Below are 17010 nucleotides of genomic sequence, written 5' to 3'. Positions count from 1 at the left end.
AGATTGCAACACTAAAGCAACAACATGAACTTTCATTGTTGTTGTTAGAGTTTAATCCACAAAATACGATGTGTTCAGCATCCAAAACGGCTTCACCTTCTACAAGACAACGTTTCCTGTCGCCGATACAGTCTAGAATTTGACATAAATTCAATGTATTTAATAAATATATAAAAATATAAATACGACTATACAAAGATAAAACTTGCTTCTGAAAGACAGAAGCAAAGTTTTATCTTTGTATAGTCGTATTTATATTTTTATATATTTATTAAATGTAAATAACGCCGGCCATGTACTTTTTATTAATTATTTACTTTATAAATTCAATGATTTGTTCTCCATTTGATCATCGCAGTAGTCGTCACCGATGGAAACTGAATCGGCTCAGGCATTGAACAAACACATGGTCGGTTCCTTACCTGTTTCGGCAGCCATCTTGAGCGCCCTCTGTCGGATTTGGCGCTTGCCTATTGTGTCATCCTGCCTAATTGCTGTCTAATGTCATTTATTTGTGTTTTTATTCTTCTTTGCCAAGCAGGCTTGTGATAGAATTGTTTTGTCTGTGATTGTATTTTCAGTCCACGGTGTGTGTAACTACTATGACTGCCCCAGTACAAACTAATGTATGAATGTCTGAGAGTGTATAAATTAAATGGAGGTAGTAAACACTTACTACCCTCATTTAATTTATACTAAAGATTTTTACACTCACTTACTACCCCATTTAGTGTTTTTCCTACCTTAGACATGTTGATTTTTGGTATTCATGGTCTGTGTGTGGGATCTGTATCTGTACATTTAGTGAGTGTTTTCTGAAATAAAAGTGAGTGTGTATTAACTAAATCTATGTCTATGTTATCAGTGGTGGATGAGGAAGTGTCTGTGGTATCATTAGTGGTAGTTGTTTTGTGTGTGCTATTATCAGTGCTTATGGCTGGATTATCCTGACAGGTTACATGATCTTCATTAATGTCAAATGTTTCTGTTTGTTGATTTATTTGATCAGCAATCTGTGGGATAAGGTTGTTGTGTATGATTGTTCTTTTTTTTTTTATCAACAACCCTTTGTTCAGTGACAATGAGGTGAGGATATTGTTGTGTGAATCTATGGGGTAGTTGTGTCTGTATACTGTCATGTTTGTTTCAAGTCTTGTAATGGTGTAGTAAGTTTGAATGATAAACTCGTTCATTTCTATGATCCAACACATCTGTTAGCATGGTTTTCCACTTTTTGTGGTCTGTGGATACATTGCCACAAAAACACCTAGGCTAGGTTAGTTCCTCACCTCTGTCGAGGGCATTGCAATAGCCATGCTTGGGACGGCACTGCTTTCACCACTGGTAGCCAAAGGGTAAAATTTACTCTCTTAATAAGAATAAAACAGGAACTTACCTATTCTATCTAAAGCTATACTGTCCCAACAAGATTTGGCCAAAGTAAACTTTCTGTTTAGTTCCAGATCTAAAGTATGATATGCTCCCATCTATACATGGACAACAAGTTTTGTTTTTAAATGTTTTACAGGAAAAACAATCATATAAAAAATTAATATTGTCTTACTTTTACATATTGATTTTCAACAATATTGCGTCCTTTAACTCTGAGAACGCATGCCTGAGTGTCAAAATCAATGTTTTCAATGGCAATAGTTAAAGTCGTCCTCACCCTGTTACTCCCAGTGCTACCCGTTGCTGATTCTGTAGTCACTTTCCTAAAAGATATAGATTTTGTTTATTAAAATCTTACAAGCACATTAAACCTACTGGTATTGATATGTAATTTATGCAAACAATGCTAAAGAAGTTAAACATGTTGTTAGAAATGTATACATTATTAATAACTATGTTCATATCTAACATAAGATATAAAATAGTTGGATGGCCAAGAGATCAAGGAGGCACCACTTACCATTCTGGGGACCTGGGATCTAATATGGATGGGTTGAAAGAGCCCCAAGAATTTTTCAGGTGGTGGTCCATCTACCCCATCCCTCACTACCTAGCCACCCAATTGTGGGCCAAGCTAAACCCATATAGGGCTTGCTAAAAAAGCCCTCTTAATGCCCACAGGGCAGAGAGTAAAAAAAATAAAATAAGGTATACAAAATTAGGGGTTTGAAAAAGTTTAAGGATTACATTAAAGGATTGTCAAATAAGATCACACAATAATTGTAAATTTACAAGTTAAAAAGAAAATAAAAAAAGGTCTGATGTAAAATGTAATTAATATATATTACAATTAAATTCTCTGCATATATATAATAAATCAATATTTAATTTCTAAATGAATTTCATAAAAATAAAACACATTATTTAATTACCCTACAAACTTTAAACTATAATTAATTTACCAATTTTAAATAATTCTTGAATAATGTAAATTTAACTTAATACAAAGTTTCAAATAATTTAATTAAGAAACAATAATTGAATTTTGTATTCAAATATATAAATTCAAAATTGGGATTTAGACTATGTTGTTATTTATATATAATTAAGATATGAAACTAACAACATATCAACTAATGTAAAATATCAGTAACAGAATAAACTACTTTTTAGCAGCACAACACAATGTTAACTAAATTAAACAGAAATTCTTTTAAATATTTAGCAATAAAAGCATACAATTACTGTGAGATAGCATGAGAATATTTATTTATAGTTACATATGAGAGGGAAAGTCAAATGAGAGTGAGAATGTGTTTTTTTTTTTTTTCGTTTGTATTATGCAGTGGATATATGCAACGAAACAAGTTTTGTGAGAAGAGTGAGTCTCATGTCGACGGCAAAAAAAAAAAAAAAAACATTGTGTACACGCACATGCATCTGACAGCACTGTGCTGATGATAAATAAGTGGTTGACAGTCTCATACAGAAAATGAAGTCAATTCTAAATACAATGACAAAATACAGGTTCCAGTACATTTTCTAAGCTAGCAGACATGTTGAATTTTAAATTCATAAAAAATTAATTTAAATATATAAGTTAAACAAATTTGCTTGAATACGATACTATAGAACTATCAGAAATATTTTAGAAAATTATCTTTTTAATGTAATTACTTCTTGAAAGTTTCAAACTTAATAACATTAACAGTTTTTAATTATTAATAGTTAATTATTTAGTGTGTGTTGTTCAACTCTATTAGATCATTTGCGTAATTACATGAATGTAGTTATTGGCATTGCATTCCATAAAAATACCTTTAATTTTGATAATAAACTTGATTAATAAATAAATACTTGTCACTAACAATTTTTTTGTAAATCAATCAATTCTCTTGGGACCAGTGCCTGTTAGAATCTGATGCAGTCCTTATCAGCTCCTTCCATACTGTCCTATTGTGTGTGGAATGACAAAGGCCTTGGAGACCTCTCCTACACCAGTCTCTAATCTCATCAATCCACTTTTTGTGAGGACTTCCAGTTTCTATCATCTATGATTCCAAATACCAGGCAAGTTCTTTAATCATCTTTCTGAGTTCACTCTGCATATGTGCCCAAAGAGTTGTAGCTTCTTTCTGATTACTGTCTGTAGGATGGTTTCTTTGGGTTGGATTTTTTGATATATTTCCTTGTTTTTTCCCCTGTCTAACCAATTTGTTCAGAGTAGCTTTCTGTAGCAGTTACTTTTGAAGGCCAAGATTCTTTTGGTGAGGGATTTTTTCATGACCCATGTCTCGCATTCATAGATCATGCAGGTCTCAAGAACACTGAGTTTGATCTTCAGACTGATCTCTCTGCTCTTCCAGATTTGGTCCATTGCCTTACTTTTGTCAATGCTCAGTCAATTTTAATCTCAGTTTTTTTTTTTTACATTCCAGTCTGTTACTTTTCTTGTGCATAGGAATGAAAATTGTTCTCTTCCATTCCTTTCTTCCAGACCATCTTACAGATTGTGTGTATCTCCTCTAGTAGTGGTTCTCCTCCAAACTTGTGCTCTCATCACCACCTGGACTTCTTCCATTTTTTATTCTAGTGATAGAATTGCTACTTCTGCTTTAAGAATATCATAATCCTCTTCTGAGGTAGGTGGTGCAATCATCTCTAGTTCTTTTCTGTTGTGGTTGGATCAAAATTATCTTCATATGATCCTGAGCAATAGTCATCCATCTTCTACTTCCACAGAACACCAGGATGTAAACAAAATGCATCTGTACCTGTTACCAGTGTTGTCAAAAAGACAAAAAAACATAAACGTTTTCAAACTTAATAGTTCTTCTTCAGACGAAAAACGGAAGCGACAAAACACAGAAAAAATAGAACATCAAAGTTTAAATGGAATTCGAACAGACGTCTCGTTAAAATCGCTGTATTGGACATGCGCATTCGACGCGGGTAAACAGCTATTAAAGGTCTGTGTCGATGAGGGCTGGCCAGGCAACAGACAAATTAAGTTCCTCCTTATAATTTATGCAGGTGGTGGCATGGTTAGATCTGTAAATGGAGATAGCCCCCAGCCACCTCAGGTGTTCAGGGTGAGGCGAAGTAATGATAAGCCTTGCTTGGTTGAAGGCTGCCTCGATGTCTGGGTTGGCCACGTAAACAGCAAGGGCCGTAGAGTTCCTCCCATGTAGAATGTCTGCCTTGTGCTCACGTATTCTTGTTCCCAATGATCGCTTGGTTGAACCAATGTAAAGCAGGTTCCTGTCACACTTGTGGTCCTTAAGAGGTATAGAGTAAACGCCCGGGAGTCTATTGGGATCGGGGAAAACGATTGGGTTTGAAAACGTTTATGATTTTTTGTTTTTTTTTTTGTCTTTTCGACAACACCGGTAACAGGTACAGGTGCATTTTGTAGTCATCCATATTTTCATGATTTCATCGTTGTCCAACAGGACAATTCCATTTGAGTCTTTCATGGATCTTTGTCTTGGCTGCCATTTTTAATTTATATTTTTAATCACTTTATAAGCTTCCCTGGTCTTGGATTCCTGGTAATGTTTCTCAATATTCTTACATTGCTCTTGGAGCCATTTCTCTTTATCGGATCTAACTGTAGCCTTGACTCTGTTGCATTTCTTCCTGTATTTTTGAAGCAAGTCATCCGAATTAGCTATCCTTCTCTTCAGATCTTGCTTCTCTCACTCTAATTTTAGAGTATCTGAAGCAGGGCTGTGGAGTTGGAGTCGGGAGGAATTTCTGGTCAGAGGAGTTGGAGTCGGTAAAAATGTGTCGACTCCGACTCCCGCATTTTAAATTTACTTTAGTTTTTTTTATTTAAATGTAAAAAAAATTTATTATATATTTATTAATTTTTAAAAATCTCTTTATATTTTGTTATAATTCATTTATTTTAAATACAAAATGCATCAATTTAATTTATTAAATATGTAGCGTTCTTTGTAGTGTTTGTGTTTAGTAGTTAAATTATTTTGACCCATTTGAATTTAAATATTTTTGAATAATTCCTTTATTATTCCTGCTCTAAATAAGTACTCTGTTTTTCTGAATGAGCCAAACTAATTGATCAGAGTTCATATTTTTTTTTTTTCTGAACAAGGTGCTGAAGTAGCTAGATCACACACTTTTTAGTTGGACTAACTTTTCTGGAAGAGTAAAATTGAAGTGCAGATGCTGTCAAATATATGTAGATGTAGAATTTTATCGCACCTTTACTCCTCTTATTAAATATTTGTTAAAAATTAATTTTTTTATACAAATAAATATTAATGTAAGTTAAATATTAAAAATACTAACTACGAGGACGGTTTTTTTCAAGCTCCGATAGCCCATAAAACAAAGACAAGTGTAAATAACAAAATGAATTTATTCCCAAAAGTTAGGTACAAACATGGTTACTTTTCGACATAATCACTGTGAGGATTGAGGCATTTGTCATATCTGTGGATGAGCTTTTCCATCCCCTTGTCATAGAGTGTTGCTGCCAGTGAATTAAGATGGCATTAATTAACAACGTTATTTTGAAGATCATCATTACTTCATTCAGCTAGCAAGGCAGACGTTTGAGACTGCCTTGCTAGCTGTTCAGTTTAGGCAAGAGATAGAAGTCTTCACACATTAAAAAGTTTAGTGCTGTGAATTTGAGTGAAGTGCAAAAATGTGTGGACAGACTACAAAAAAGTTTTAAACTGGGTGAAAGTCTTCACCACTTTTAAATACCCAGCATATCACCCTGATTTAGTGCCAAGCAACTTCCACCTCTCTCCTGAACAGGAAAAGTGGCTAGGAGGGCAGAGTTCGAGAGTAATCACAATCTTCAAAAAAAAAAAAAAAAAAAAAAAAAAGTTAGGGCCCATCTTGAGTCATTGGTGGCAACATTCTATGACAAGGATGGAAAAACTCATGCAGATATAAAATTTTCAATCTTCAAGATGATTATGTCGAAAAGTAACCATCTCTGTACCTAACTTTTGGTAATAAATTCATTTTGTTATTTATACTTGTCTTTTTTTTTTTAATCGAACACTGGAGCTTGGAAAAAAAATAGCCTACGTACAAAGGTATTTGGATAAATTCCCGGGGCTCCTTTTAGAGTTTAGAGTAGGGTACCCCTGTATGAGTGCCTCTGCCCCCCATAAAATGACTTTGTATTTAATTTTGCCGGAGTCGGGAGTCAGAGTCGGCCTACTAAAATTACCAGGAGTCGAAGTTGAGTGTTTTTTTTTTTTTACCAACTCCGCAGCCCTGATCTGAAGTGATCCATTTCTTTTTAATTGTTTCTTCTTTAAGAATAAGCTTTTCCACTGTTTCTTGTATAATCTTTGAGAGAGTTTCCACTATTTAATTAAGGCAAAATGTATGGTTGTGGTTTGTTAGTTTTTGTTTGAACACTTCTTGATATTTATTAAGTATGCTATTCAAGCTCAATTTGTCTACATTCCTTTTCTTAAAGAAGTTTCCTCGGTGTCTTTGTTTCAGAGTTAAATTAAAGTTAGCTATTACTAGGCTATGATCTGACTTAATATCAACATCTTAGAAGGATCTATATAGTTGAACAGCTGAACTCCATCTGTTACTTATGTGGATGAAATTGAGTGTTTAGTCTTTCCATCCATTGATCTCCATATCCATTTCAGCATGGCTTTTGTTGGAATTTTGTATTGCAGATTATCAGATCTTGTTTTGTAACAAACTCTAGGAGCATCTCACTTCTTTCATTTCTGTCATCACATCCAAATTTTTCTACCACTCTCCCCCATCCCTCATTTTCTATGCTGATCTTTGTGTTCCAGACTCCTGTAATAACCACAATCCACAATGTCATTTTTTGGGCTTCAATTACCTCTAGAGAGCTGTCTGATATTGGGGCATAAACTTGGATAATAGATATATTTGATGTTTTGCCTGAAATTGTGCCACAATTATCTTTGGACTTTTTGAATTGTATCCCAGCAGGACTTTTCTGGGTCTGTGGCCAAGTAGGAAGCCTACTCCTCCCTCGTGTCTAGGGATTGCAATTGCTGGATCCCTCATCCAGCAATCCAGCTGGATCCAGCGCATTCTTCGGCACTGGATCCAGCACTTGGTGCTGGATCCAGCGCTGCGGATCCGCAAATACTCAATTAACTTGTTAAATAATTGCGAAAAAGTCTACGTCATCGCGTTGCCGCTTTGCTAACTACTAGACTGCTACTAATTACTTACTCACTACTTTACTAACACTAATAATTAAATTACTCATAAATAAACTATACCTTAATCAATCCAGCAAAATTTAATAAAATAATAACATACTCAATCACTTTTAACGATCTTCCTCAGTTACAAAAAAATACATTAACTATAGAACATAAAATGTGTTTCGAATAAATATAAAAAGAATAGTGCTTAATTACATCCCATTTTTTTTAAACAAGATACATAGATGTACTGCCAGGTCTGATAATTTTCGTATTGTATGCCGACGTAATCCCACTGTTTTCAAACTTTTAAGAAACAATAAAAAGAAAGAGGATCGGAATTCAACAATGAGTATATATTCGGTGCCTTTACACAACCAACGTTTCAATTCCAAGCTTGTTTATGTGGGTGCAACGATGCGCAGTTTAAAACAAAGGCCCAAGAGCACAAATATACAATCAGTAAGAACCTTGACAACACTGCGCTGGCATCGTACACAAGACAGAAGGATGTTAACGTCTAATGGGATCAAGCGGCGATTATAAAAACGACGACGAATAGGCAAATGGTCAAACATCTTGAGAGATTGGAAATCTGCAAGGCGCACATGACAACTGGTTGTATAAACCATAGAGATGTGGATCATTGTCTACCATGTGGAGATCCTTTTACATTAATTAATGTTATTAACAGACAATGCTGGTTTCATTGGATCTTAATAGGTACAGGGTGTTTTTTTTTTAAACTGACGGTACTCAGAGACATCTGTAGAGCAATCTAACAGCCGAACTGTCGCCAAAATTGGGAGAGTGATTAAGGACGACATGGGAAAGAGATTCCGCAAAGAAAAAAGTAGTACCCAAATTTTTCGGTAGGGGTGGATTTTGCGCTGTTGTAGCAAAACAGCTAAGAATCTGCATAAAATCCAGCTGCAATTAACAAACACACGAATGAATAATCAGACAGAGGCTTCAGTGTAATAACGAAAGTTTAATTAATCAGCAAATAACCTTCTCCCTTCTTCAATGTGATCATCGTCCTGCTGGACAACTCATTGCATCCTAAACACAGTGTTCTCTATGGCCGAACGTAACATGGCCGTCCGCAGGAATGTTCATCACAGTTCGAGAAATGTTGTCCTTCAAAGTCATCAAGTTTGGGACACTACTAAGATAGACCTTGGACTTTAAGTAACCCCACAGAAAAAAGTAACATGGGGTTAGATCCGGGGAGCGAGGCGGCCATGCAAGTGGAAAAAAGCGACTGATGACCCTTTCTTCAGTGAAGTGCTGGTAGCTTTTTCGCTACAACAGCGCCAAATCCTCCTCTACCGGCGAATTTAGGTACTACTTTTTTCTTCACGGAATCTCTTTTCCATGTCGTCCTTAGTCACTCTCCCAAATTTGGCGACAGTCCGGCTGCTAGATTGCTCTACAGATGTTTCTGAGTACCGTCAGTTAAAAAAAAAACACCCTGTATATATTTTTTCCGCTATTTATTTTGTTTATTTATCTATATTTTGTCCGTTTGGGCGTTTTCCGTTAATTTTCATATTTATTCCGAACACATTTTATGTTCTATATTTAATGTTCTATTTTTTTTGTAACCGAGGAAGATCGTTAAAAACAATTGAAAACATTATTATTTTATTAAATTTTGCTGGATTGATAAAGGTGTAGTTTATTTAACTTATTCTACTTCCAGTACATAGTTTTACATACCTATAAATAACTACAGACTAATATGTAGAGTCTATATATATATGTAGGATTTTCTTTTCGTCTTGTCTCCTACTTTTGTAACTTCGCTTGTGTTTAGTCCAGTAAAGACACTTAATTGCTTACTAAACTAACATTTAATTGTGACACTAGACATTACAATTAACGACATAAACATTGAACATTAAATTTGAATCGTCTCGTCTTAGTGGAAAAGAAAAATGAAGTCCCGTCTGGACTCGTCTTCCGTCTTCTTCCCGCCTTTCCTCTCAAACGTCGTCTGGCTACACCCAAGTCTCGCCCCGTCCCGCTCTCGCCTTCGTCCCTCGCCGTCCGATGGCGCCCCGCCTCCCACAACTCGGCCATCCTGCAATTTTCTCCGTCCTCGGAGAGACGACTGGAAAATTAAGAAAAAGAAAAAAACAACACACACACACACAAAAACATAAGAAAAAGTTCTTGATGTCAGTCAAGGTCAATGGGCCATGGCTTCATGTGGTCAGCTGCAGTAACAGTCGCATTAGGCCCTTCATGATGACCAATTTTCTCAACCGCATATCTATCCCTAGGCATCGTCGAGGTAACCTTGTAAGGCCCAAAAAACTTAGGCCTTAGTTTGAGTCCTGTCCCATACTGAGTTCTTTGAATGGCAACAAGGTCGTTAACCTGATATTTGGGAGCTGGTTTTCTCTTCTTATTGTAAGATTTACGATTTTCCTCCTGTAGTTTCAGGATGTTTTGTTTGGCATCTTCTCGGATCTTGTCTCTATCTTGCATCGTAAAATTTAAAAATTCTTCCTCCAAGATCTCTTTTATTCTTAGGTCTTCTTTATTTTTCATTTTGGTACCGATCAAAATTTCGAAAGGTGTATATCTGGTACTACGCGTTGGTGTACTATTGATGATTCTTTGGACGTCTGAAACATATTTGTACCACTTTGTAGCGTCTTCTTGCGCGAGTTTCGCCAAAACGGGGATCAAGATGCTATGCATACGCTCTATCTGTCCATTTCCTCTAGGGATACCTGTGGCGATCGTAATGTGCTCAATCATCTCGTTGGTGCAATAATCGCTAAATTCTTTGGAGGTAAAAGCAGTTCCACGATCCGTGACAATACGAGACGGGTTTCCAAATACCGCTTGTTGGATCCTCAACTTATCCAAAGCATCTCGTGTAGTTGTTGACTTAACGGGGTAAAACCACACAAACTTAGTAAAACTATCTACTACCGTGAATATGTGCTGGTAGTTTTTGTTCGTTGAGGGTAGTGGTCCGAGAAAATCTACATGGTATGTGCTCAAAGGACTGTCTCCCTTTGGTATAGGATTTAATAAGCCTTCACCTTTCCCCCTTTTCCTATTATATAGTATGCAGTCAACGCAGTTCAGTATGACGTTTTCTATGTGTTTTCTAGCGTTTGGGATATAAAAATTGCATTTTAGAAGATCCTCCGTCTTCGCCGCTGCGAAATGACCTTTCCGATGTACGTGTTTGATTAAGTCAGTTTGCATCGACTTGGGTACAACGTACAGTTCTAGTCCGTTTTCGTATTTGTATAGAACGTTATTTTTCAGCACGTAGTCATTTGTCTCTCCTTTTCCCACTGAATCTTTAAGAGCTTTTATATCCTCGTCAGTATCCTGCGCAGACACAATCCTTGTCGTTATTTCGTCGGAAGAGCGCGTAACTAGTAAAACTGTATTGCGGCTTAGTGCATCTACATGTTTCATCTGACTGCCTTTCCTATGGACAACTTCATAGTCAAATTCGTCAAGTAATAAAGACCATCTTGCTAATTTTGGGGTAAGCTCCTTCTTTCCGAGTGTTCGTTGGAACGCAGCACAGTCCGTAATTATTTTAAATTTGGAACCCAACAAATAGTTTCGAAATTTTTTCAAGCCCTCGATTATCGCGAGTACTTCTAACTCGTAACTGTTATATTTTTCTTGCTGAGGTGATGTTTTCCTACTCATATAATTGATCGGGTAATACTTTCCGTTGTCAGCTTGCTGTAGCAAAACTGCTCCGAACCCGAGGCAACTTGCATCTGTATGCAATTCTAATGGAGCACCACGCTTGAAAATATGGAGAACTGGACTTTGTGATAGCATGTCCTTCAATTTTTGGAACGCTTCTAGTTGCTCTGAACCAAATCTGAATTTTACTCCATCTCTAAGTAAATCACTTAAGGGTTTTGCTATCTTCGAATAGTGGGGAATGAATTTCCTAAAATAACCCGTGAGTCCTAGAAAGCTTTGAACATGTTTTACGGTTTTGGGTTGTGGAAACTTTTGAACGGCTGCTGTTTTAGTCGGAGAAGGTCTAATTGTTCCGTCTTTGATGACATAGCCGAGAAATTCTACTTCGTTCTTTAAGAATTGACATTTCTCGAAATTAAGTTCCAACCCATATTCTGAAGCTACTTCCAGTACACGCTTCAACTTTTCTAAACCTTCCTGTGCGTTTGATGACGGTATTAGGATATCATCCATATAAATTACTACAGTTCTATCTTGTAACAACGGTCTAAACACATGGTAAATATAACGTTGAAATACGCTTGGGCTATTACACAAGCCAAAAGAAACCTTTAAAAATTCGTACTGGCCCTCGTATGTAACGAAAGAGGTATACTTTCTACATTTCTCATCAATGTCAACATGGAAAAATCCATTTTTTAAATCGAGCGACGTGAACACTTTTGATTGTTCCAAACGATCTATCACATCCTCAATCAAAGGCAAGGGGAAGTGATCTCTGACCGTTTTCCGATTCAACTTTCTAAAGTCGACGCACAGTCTAATTTTGCCATTTTTCTTCTTGCATAAAACTACTGGCGCAGCGTAATCCGAACAACTAGGTTTGATTATGCCACCGTCTAGCCATTCTTGGATTTGGTCTTCTACTATTTTTTGTTCTTCGAATGACATTCTACGTGGGCGATGACTAATGGGGATTTCGTCAGTTAAAATAATTTGCATCTTCAACCCGGTATCCTTAACCTTATTTGGCTCATAGGTTGTAATTAGTTTCATCAAATCCTGTCCAGAATGTGACTTAAGTCTATCTGACAATCGGTCGCATCTGCCAATTGACTCAAAAAGCATGTTTTTTCGCTCTCAGCTTCTGAGGGATCAGTTAAATCATGCTCCCTGTCGTCGGTGAACGAAACATGGTTAAAACGGTTCAATCTGCCCATATCTGCACTTGATTGTATTTTCTTGCTTCTATCGTAAGGCATCGAGAATGTATCAGATTTGGAAGTCAACTTTTCTTGTTTATTTGCGCCGAAGTCGTTTGTGTCACTGACCACAAGGGGTGGTCGCTCGCCAAGTGATTTAATGTTTTGAAAACCGTTTCCCTCTCCCTTCTCAGCGGAATGCGAAAGGGACATCTGCTCCTTTCTAGGGGCGTCATCTGATCTAACGAGTGTTGATTCAGCTGCAGACTTTCCATCGGGAACAAAAATTCGAGTATAGTTAACACGAATAGTATTTTGACTTCGCTTTCCCATGACTTTGAATCCGTAGTTTGTTATAGAGAAGTTCAGTTTATTCAGAATATCTGTTCCTATTATCATAGAATTACATAGATCACCTTCTACCACGTAAATATTTGCAGGAAGAGAGTATTCGTCGATCTTTATTTCGCTTTCGAAGAAACCTAACGGAGAAACACTATTCCCATCTAATCCAATTAAAGATGCATTATCTGAGTTTAATTTCGGAGTTCCTACTTTTTCATAAAAATGCCTTGATATCATCGTTACTTCCGACCCGGTGTCGACGAGTCCTTTTGTTTTTGCACCTAGGATTTCAGCATCCGTTTCAATCTTGTTGTTACATCCAGAGAAATGGCTTAGTCCCATTTTGTTTACTTCTTTTTGAGGACAAGCGTTAGCTTTATGGCCGAATCTTTGGCACTTAAAACATCTAGTACCTTCAGATTTATACGAGCAATTACTCGAAATGTGACCAATTTCGTTACAATTAAAACATTTGACAGTTTTACCGTCATGCTTACTCCGATAAGGCTGGGGTTTTCGATGCTCTGTAGGTAGATTCGGTTTAGACTGAACCGAACGAGAATACGCAGACCGGATCTTCTCATACACTCTCAACTTTTCACGAAATTCTGTTAAATTATCTGTTCCGTATAACATCGCTTTGTTGCTGGGTATGTCACGTATACCGGAAATAACATATTCGATCAACCCGTCAGGTTCAATTTTTCCATGACTAGCGAGTTCTTGCATTTTAAAGAAATATTCTTGCACAGATTCATTGGAGAGCATTTGGCGTTTAGCCAACATACCGTGCAATCGCGCTGAGTTATATTTACTACCAAATTCCGCTTTTAATTCCGATTTCAATTTATCCCAGGAATTAATACCGCTTTGACTTTCGACAAATAATTTCGCTAACCCTGTTAAGGATTGTTTTGCAAATATAAATTTATGTAAATCGGACCAAGTCATCATTTTAGCAAAGTCTTCGAATGCAACCAGCCATTTATCGATAGAACAATACTCACTACCATCGAAAGGTTTGATTACGTTTTTCACGTCATGAAAGTTAATGGAAAGTTTGCTCATATCCGAAACGCGCGGACAATTATTGCCAGGTGAATCATCCACAGACTGAACTTCTAATACATCTTCGTCTTCGGTATCAACGTCTGCCAAGATCCGATTTGATTGCAATGATCTTAAGTCAGAAAGAGAAAGAACAAGCCTTTCGACGATTTCGTCTTTAGTACCGTCATATTTAACATTTAACAAGTTGCACAAAACAACCAGATCGTTTAATCGAAAGTTCTCATTAATATATTGCACTTTCTTTTTTAGGTTTTCGTCCTCTTTGGATGGAAAATTGAATCCACCAAAGGTTCTCAATCTTTTTCTGTTATTTCTATCTCCAATCTCTTCGAATACAAGTTGATGCAACAATTTTATCGAATTTGTCGAGGCCGACTTTAGCTTTTCGCCGATAATTTCTACGAGCGTCGCCATCTTAAAATAGAATTTTAGAATTACTCACGGTTTGCCGAAATGTAAGTCGAAGTTCTTCCGGAGGTCGATGTATTCGGACTGTCCACCGTCGAAATTTTCACAAAACAGAAATGTCCGTAAATGTCCAGTGTACCTACAAAACCAAAGCACAGTTCGTCGAATCTTCTCGAGTTGAGCCTAATCCACATCCAAGCCTATTCCTATCCCGGACAGGCCCCCACTTTTGTAGGACTTTCTTTTCGTCTTGTCTCCTACTTTTGTAACTTCGCTTGTGTTTAGTCCAGTAAAGACACTTAATTGCTTACTAAACTAACATTTAATTGTGACACTAGACATTACAATTAACGACATAAACATTGAACATTAAATTTGAATTGTCTCGTCTTAGTGGAAAAGAAAAATGAAGTCCCGTCTGGACTTGTCTTCCGTCTTCTTCCCGCCTTTCCTCTCAATCGTCGTCTGGCTACACCCAAGTCTCGCCCCGTCCCGCTCTCGCCTTCGTCCCTCGCCGTCCGATGGCGCCCCGCCTCCCACATATATGAAAACTGGTAAGACTGATAGCCACTTAGCCACTGATTATCCGTCCTTACATTATTATAATATATTAATATAAATTAATCAGTAGAATTACCTTTGCTATTATTTAACTTAGATTATAATTATAATGTAATCTTTAACTAAACATTTAAAGTTAATTATTTCTATCTCAAATGTTAAACCGAACCAAAGTTAATTTTACTACCTAAGTGTGTAAGAAGTTTTACTGATTTATAGTGACCAGTCTAAATAATAAAAGCTTTTAAAGTATTTTTTTAAATGTTTTATTTCATTAAAAAAACATAAATTGCAGGATAGATAGAAGATAGACTAGATAACACTTTATTGCACCAAAAATACATCCGCGCTGGATCCAGCTGGAATGATTTCAATCCAGCAAAAATCCAGCTGGATTCAAAACACTGCTGGATTGCAATCCCTACTCGTGTCGTCTCATGGTCTGACCAGATGACCTTGCCATTGTTGATATCTCCAGATGATATCCATCTCATTTTGGCCAGTCCGAGTATGTCCCATTTATATTTCTTCATTTCAATTTTAAGCAGTTCCAGCTTCTAAGGCCCACATTTCAGGTTCCTATTGACAATACAGTGAGTGATTGATTAACGAACAGTTAGAACTGCAAACAAGTTGAACAACAAATTCTTTTGCGATAGATTTTTATGTTCAGACAACAAATACATGTTCGGATAATGAACACCTCACAGAACAAACACAAGAAGAAGCAATGTAAAATAATGAATACCGATTGGTCTTTCCTGGTCTCCAGGTAACAATTCGAAACTTGGGAGACAATGACATTGATGCTCAATCCCGTATATACTGATCAGATAGTATTCCTCTAAACTTTGAAACTCTCCCTTGTAATTCCAGCCTTTTGTTTACCTTACTAACAGAATTTTTTTATAGTCTTCACAAGACTGTCAAGCAGGCACTTGTTAAGTTTTGCATCAGTTTTTATTTTCGAAAGGTGAGAGTATAATAGCCAAGGCAGAGAGTGGGCAGATGATGTCTGATGTCACTAAGCAGTATGGCTTGAACAAGTCTACAGTAGGCACAATCTTATCTAAGAAAGATGTAATCAAGACTCAAGCAGCTAAAGAATGAAAATCACACCTGAGGAACAAAGAACATTGAAGAGCTCATAATGAAACCTGAAACTGATCTGACGACAGAAGAACTCCAAAACTCTTGAATGAAAAACACCAAGAAACTCAGTGAGATATGTTTTCTTCTGAAAGAAAAAGACCAATGCCAACATCTGTTATTAAAGTTTTTTGAAGAAGTGGGAGGATGTCAGAACAATACTCTTAGAATGGCATCCAAACCAAGTTGAGGTTAATATGCTTGGGGATCTCTAAGACGACAATGCTATTAATTACTTCCAAAAAATCCTAAAGAGAAAAAAGTGATAGAAATTGGACAGATTCTTTAATGCCCCACAAACAGAAAAAAACATGACTGATAAAGATTTAAGACTGTGTATATATGTATCTGTATTATTACATATAAATAGACGTAGTAAAAAAGTAAAATAATTTTTTATTTATTTTTTGGGTCTCCAGATAAAATTAATCAAATTCCCATAAAAGTCTATGGTAAATTGATAATCAATTAACAAACAATTCGGGTAATGAACACAGCCTTGGAACAGATCATGTTCATTAAGCAATCACTTACTGTATGCTGTTGAAATTTGTTCAGTAATTGACGTATTGACCAACCCTGATTGCTCAGTTGGGAACATGGATCTTGTTTGTCCAACTGATGTCCGAGCCAGCATACCTTAAAATTTTGACTAGTCTGTATCAGATTGATTTCATCCAAGGTTAATTGTGCATTGACACTCATCTGGTCCCCTTGGGTGTTCCACTTACTTTAACCCACCGGAAACTAGTTATGATCAAAATTCTATTAGAAGCAGAGAAATGGATTGAGTAAAACATCTGAAAAAATCATCCACTCCATGATGGTGACCATCAGAGAGGAACATGGTTTTTGTAAATATAACAGTGTAATGGTTCAAACCAAGGCAGTTTATTGATACAAGAACACTACATAAAATAACTAAGTAATATGAATGAAAACTGAATGAACATAAAATTAACACCAAAATCAAGCATTTTGTTTTG

At 36.4% G+C, this 17010-nt stretch overlaps 1 protein-coding gene across 1 annotated transcript in view; it reads right to left on the bottom strand.

Annotated features, from left to right (window-relative positions):
- The window catches only part of pelo (protein pelota), a 40686-nt gene that overhangs the window by 14576 nt on the left and 9100 nt on the right, over nucleotides 1-17010 (bottom strand). Inside the window, exons 3-4 of the mRNA XM_067264619.1 lie at nucleotides 1565-1715; nucleotides 1397-1487 (exon numbers count right to left, since the gene is read on the bottom strand). Coding sequence (XP_067120720.1) covers nucleotides 1397-1487; nucleotides 1565-1715 — 242 coding nt within the window. The remainder of the gene's footprint in view (nucleotides 1-1396; nucleotides 1488-1564; nucleotides 1716-17010) is intronic.

Source organism: Centruroides vittatus, unplaced genomic scaffold (assembly GCF_030686945.1).
Source record: "Centruroides vittatus isolate TY-2023 unplaced genomic scaffold, ASM3068694v2 contig_19, whole genome shotgun sequence".
NCBI classification, from domain to species: domain Eukaryota; kingdom Metazoa; phylum Arthropoda; class Arachnida; order Scorpiones; family Buthidae; genus Centruroides; species Centruroides vittatus.
This window is presented reverse-complemented; position numbering and strand designations above follow the sequence as displayed.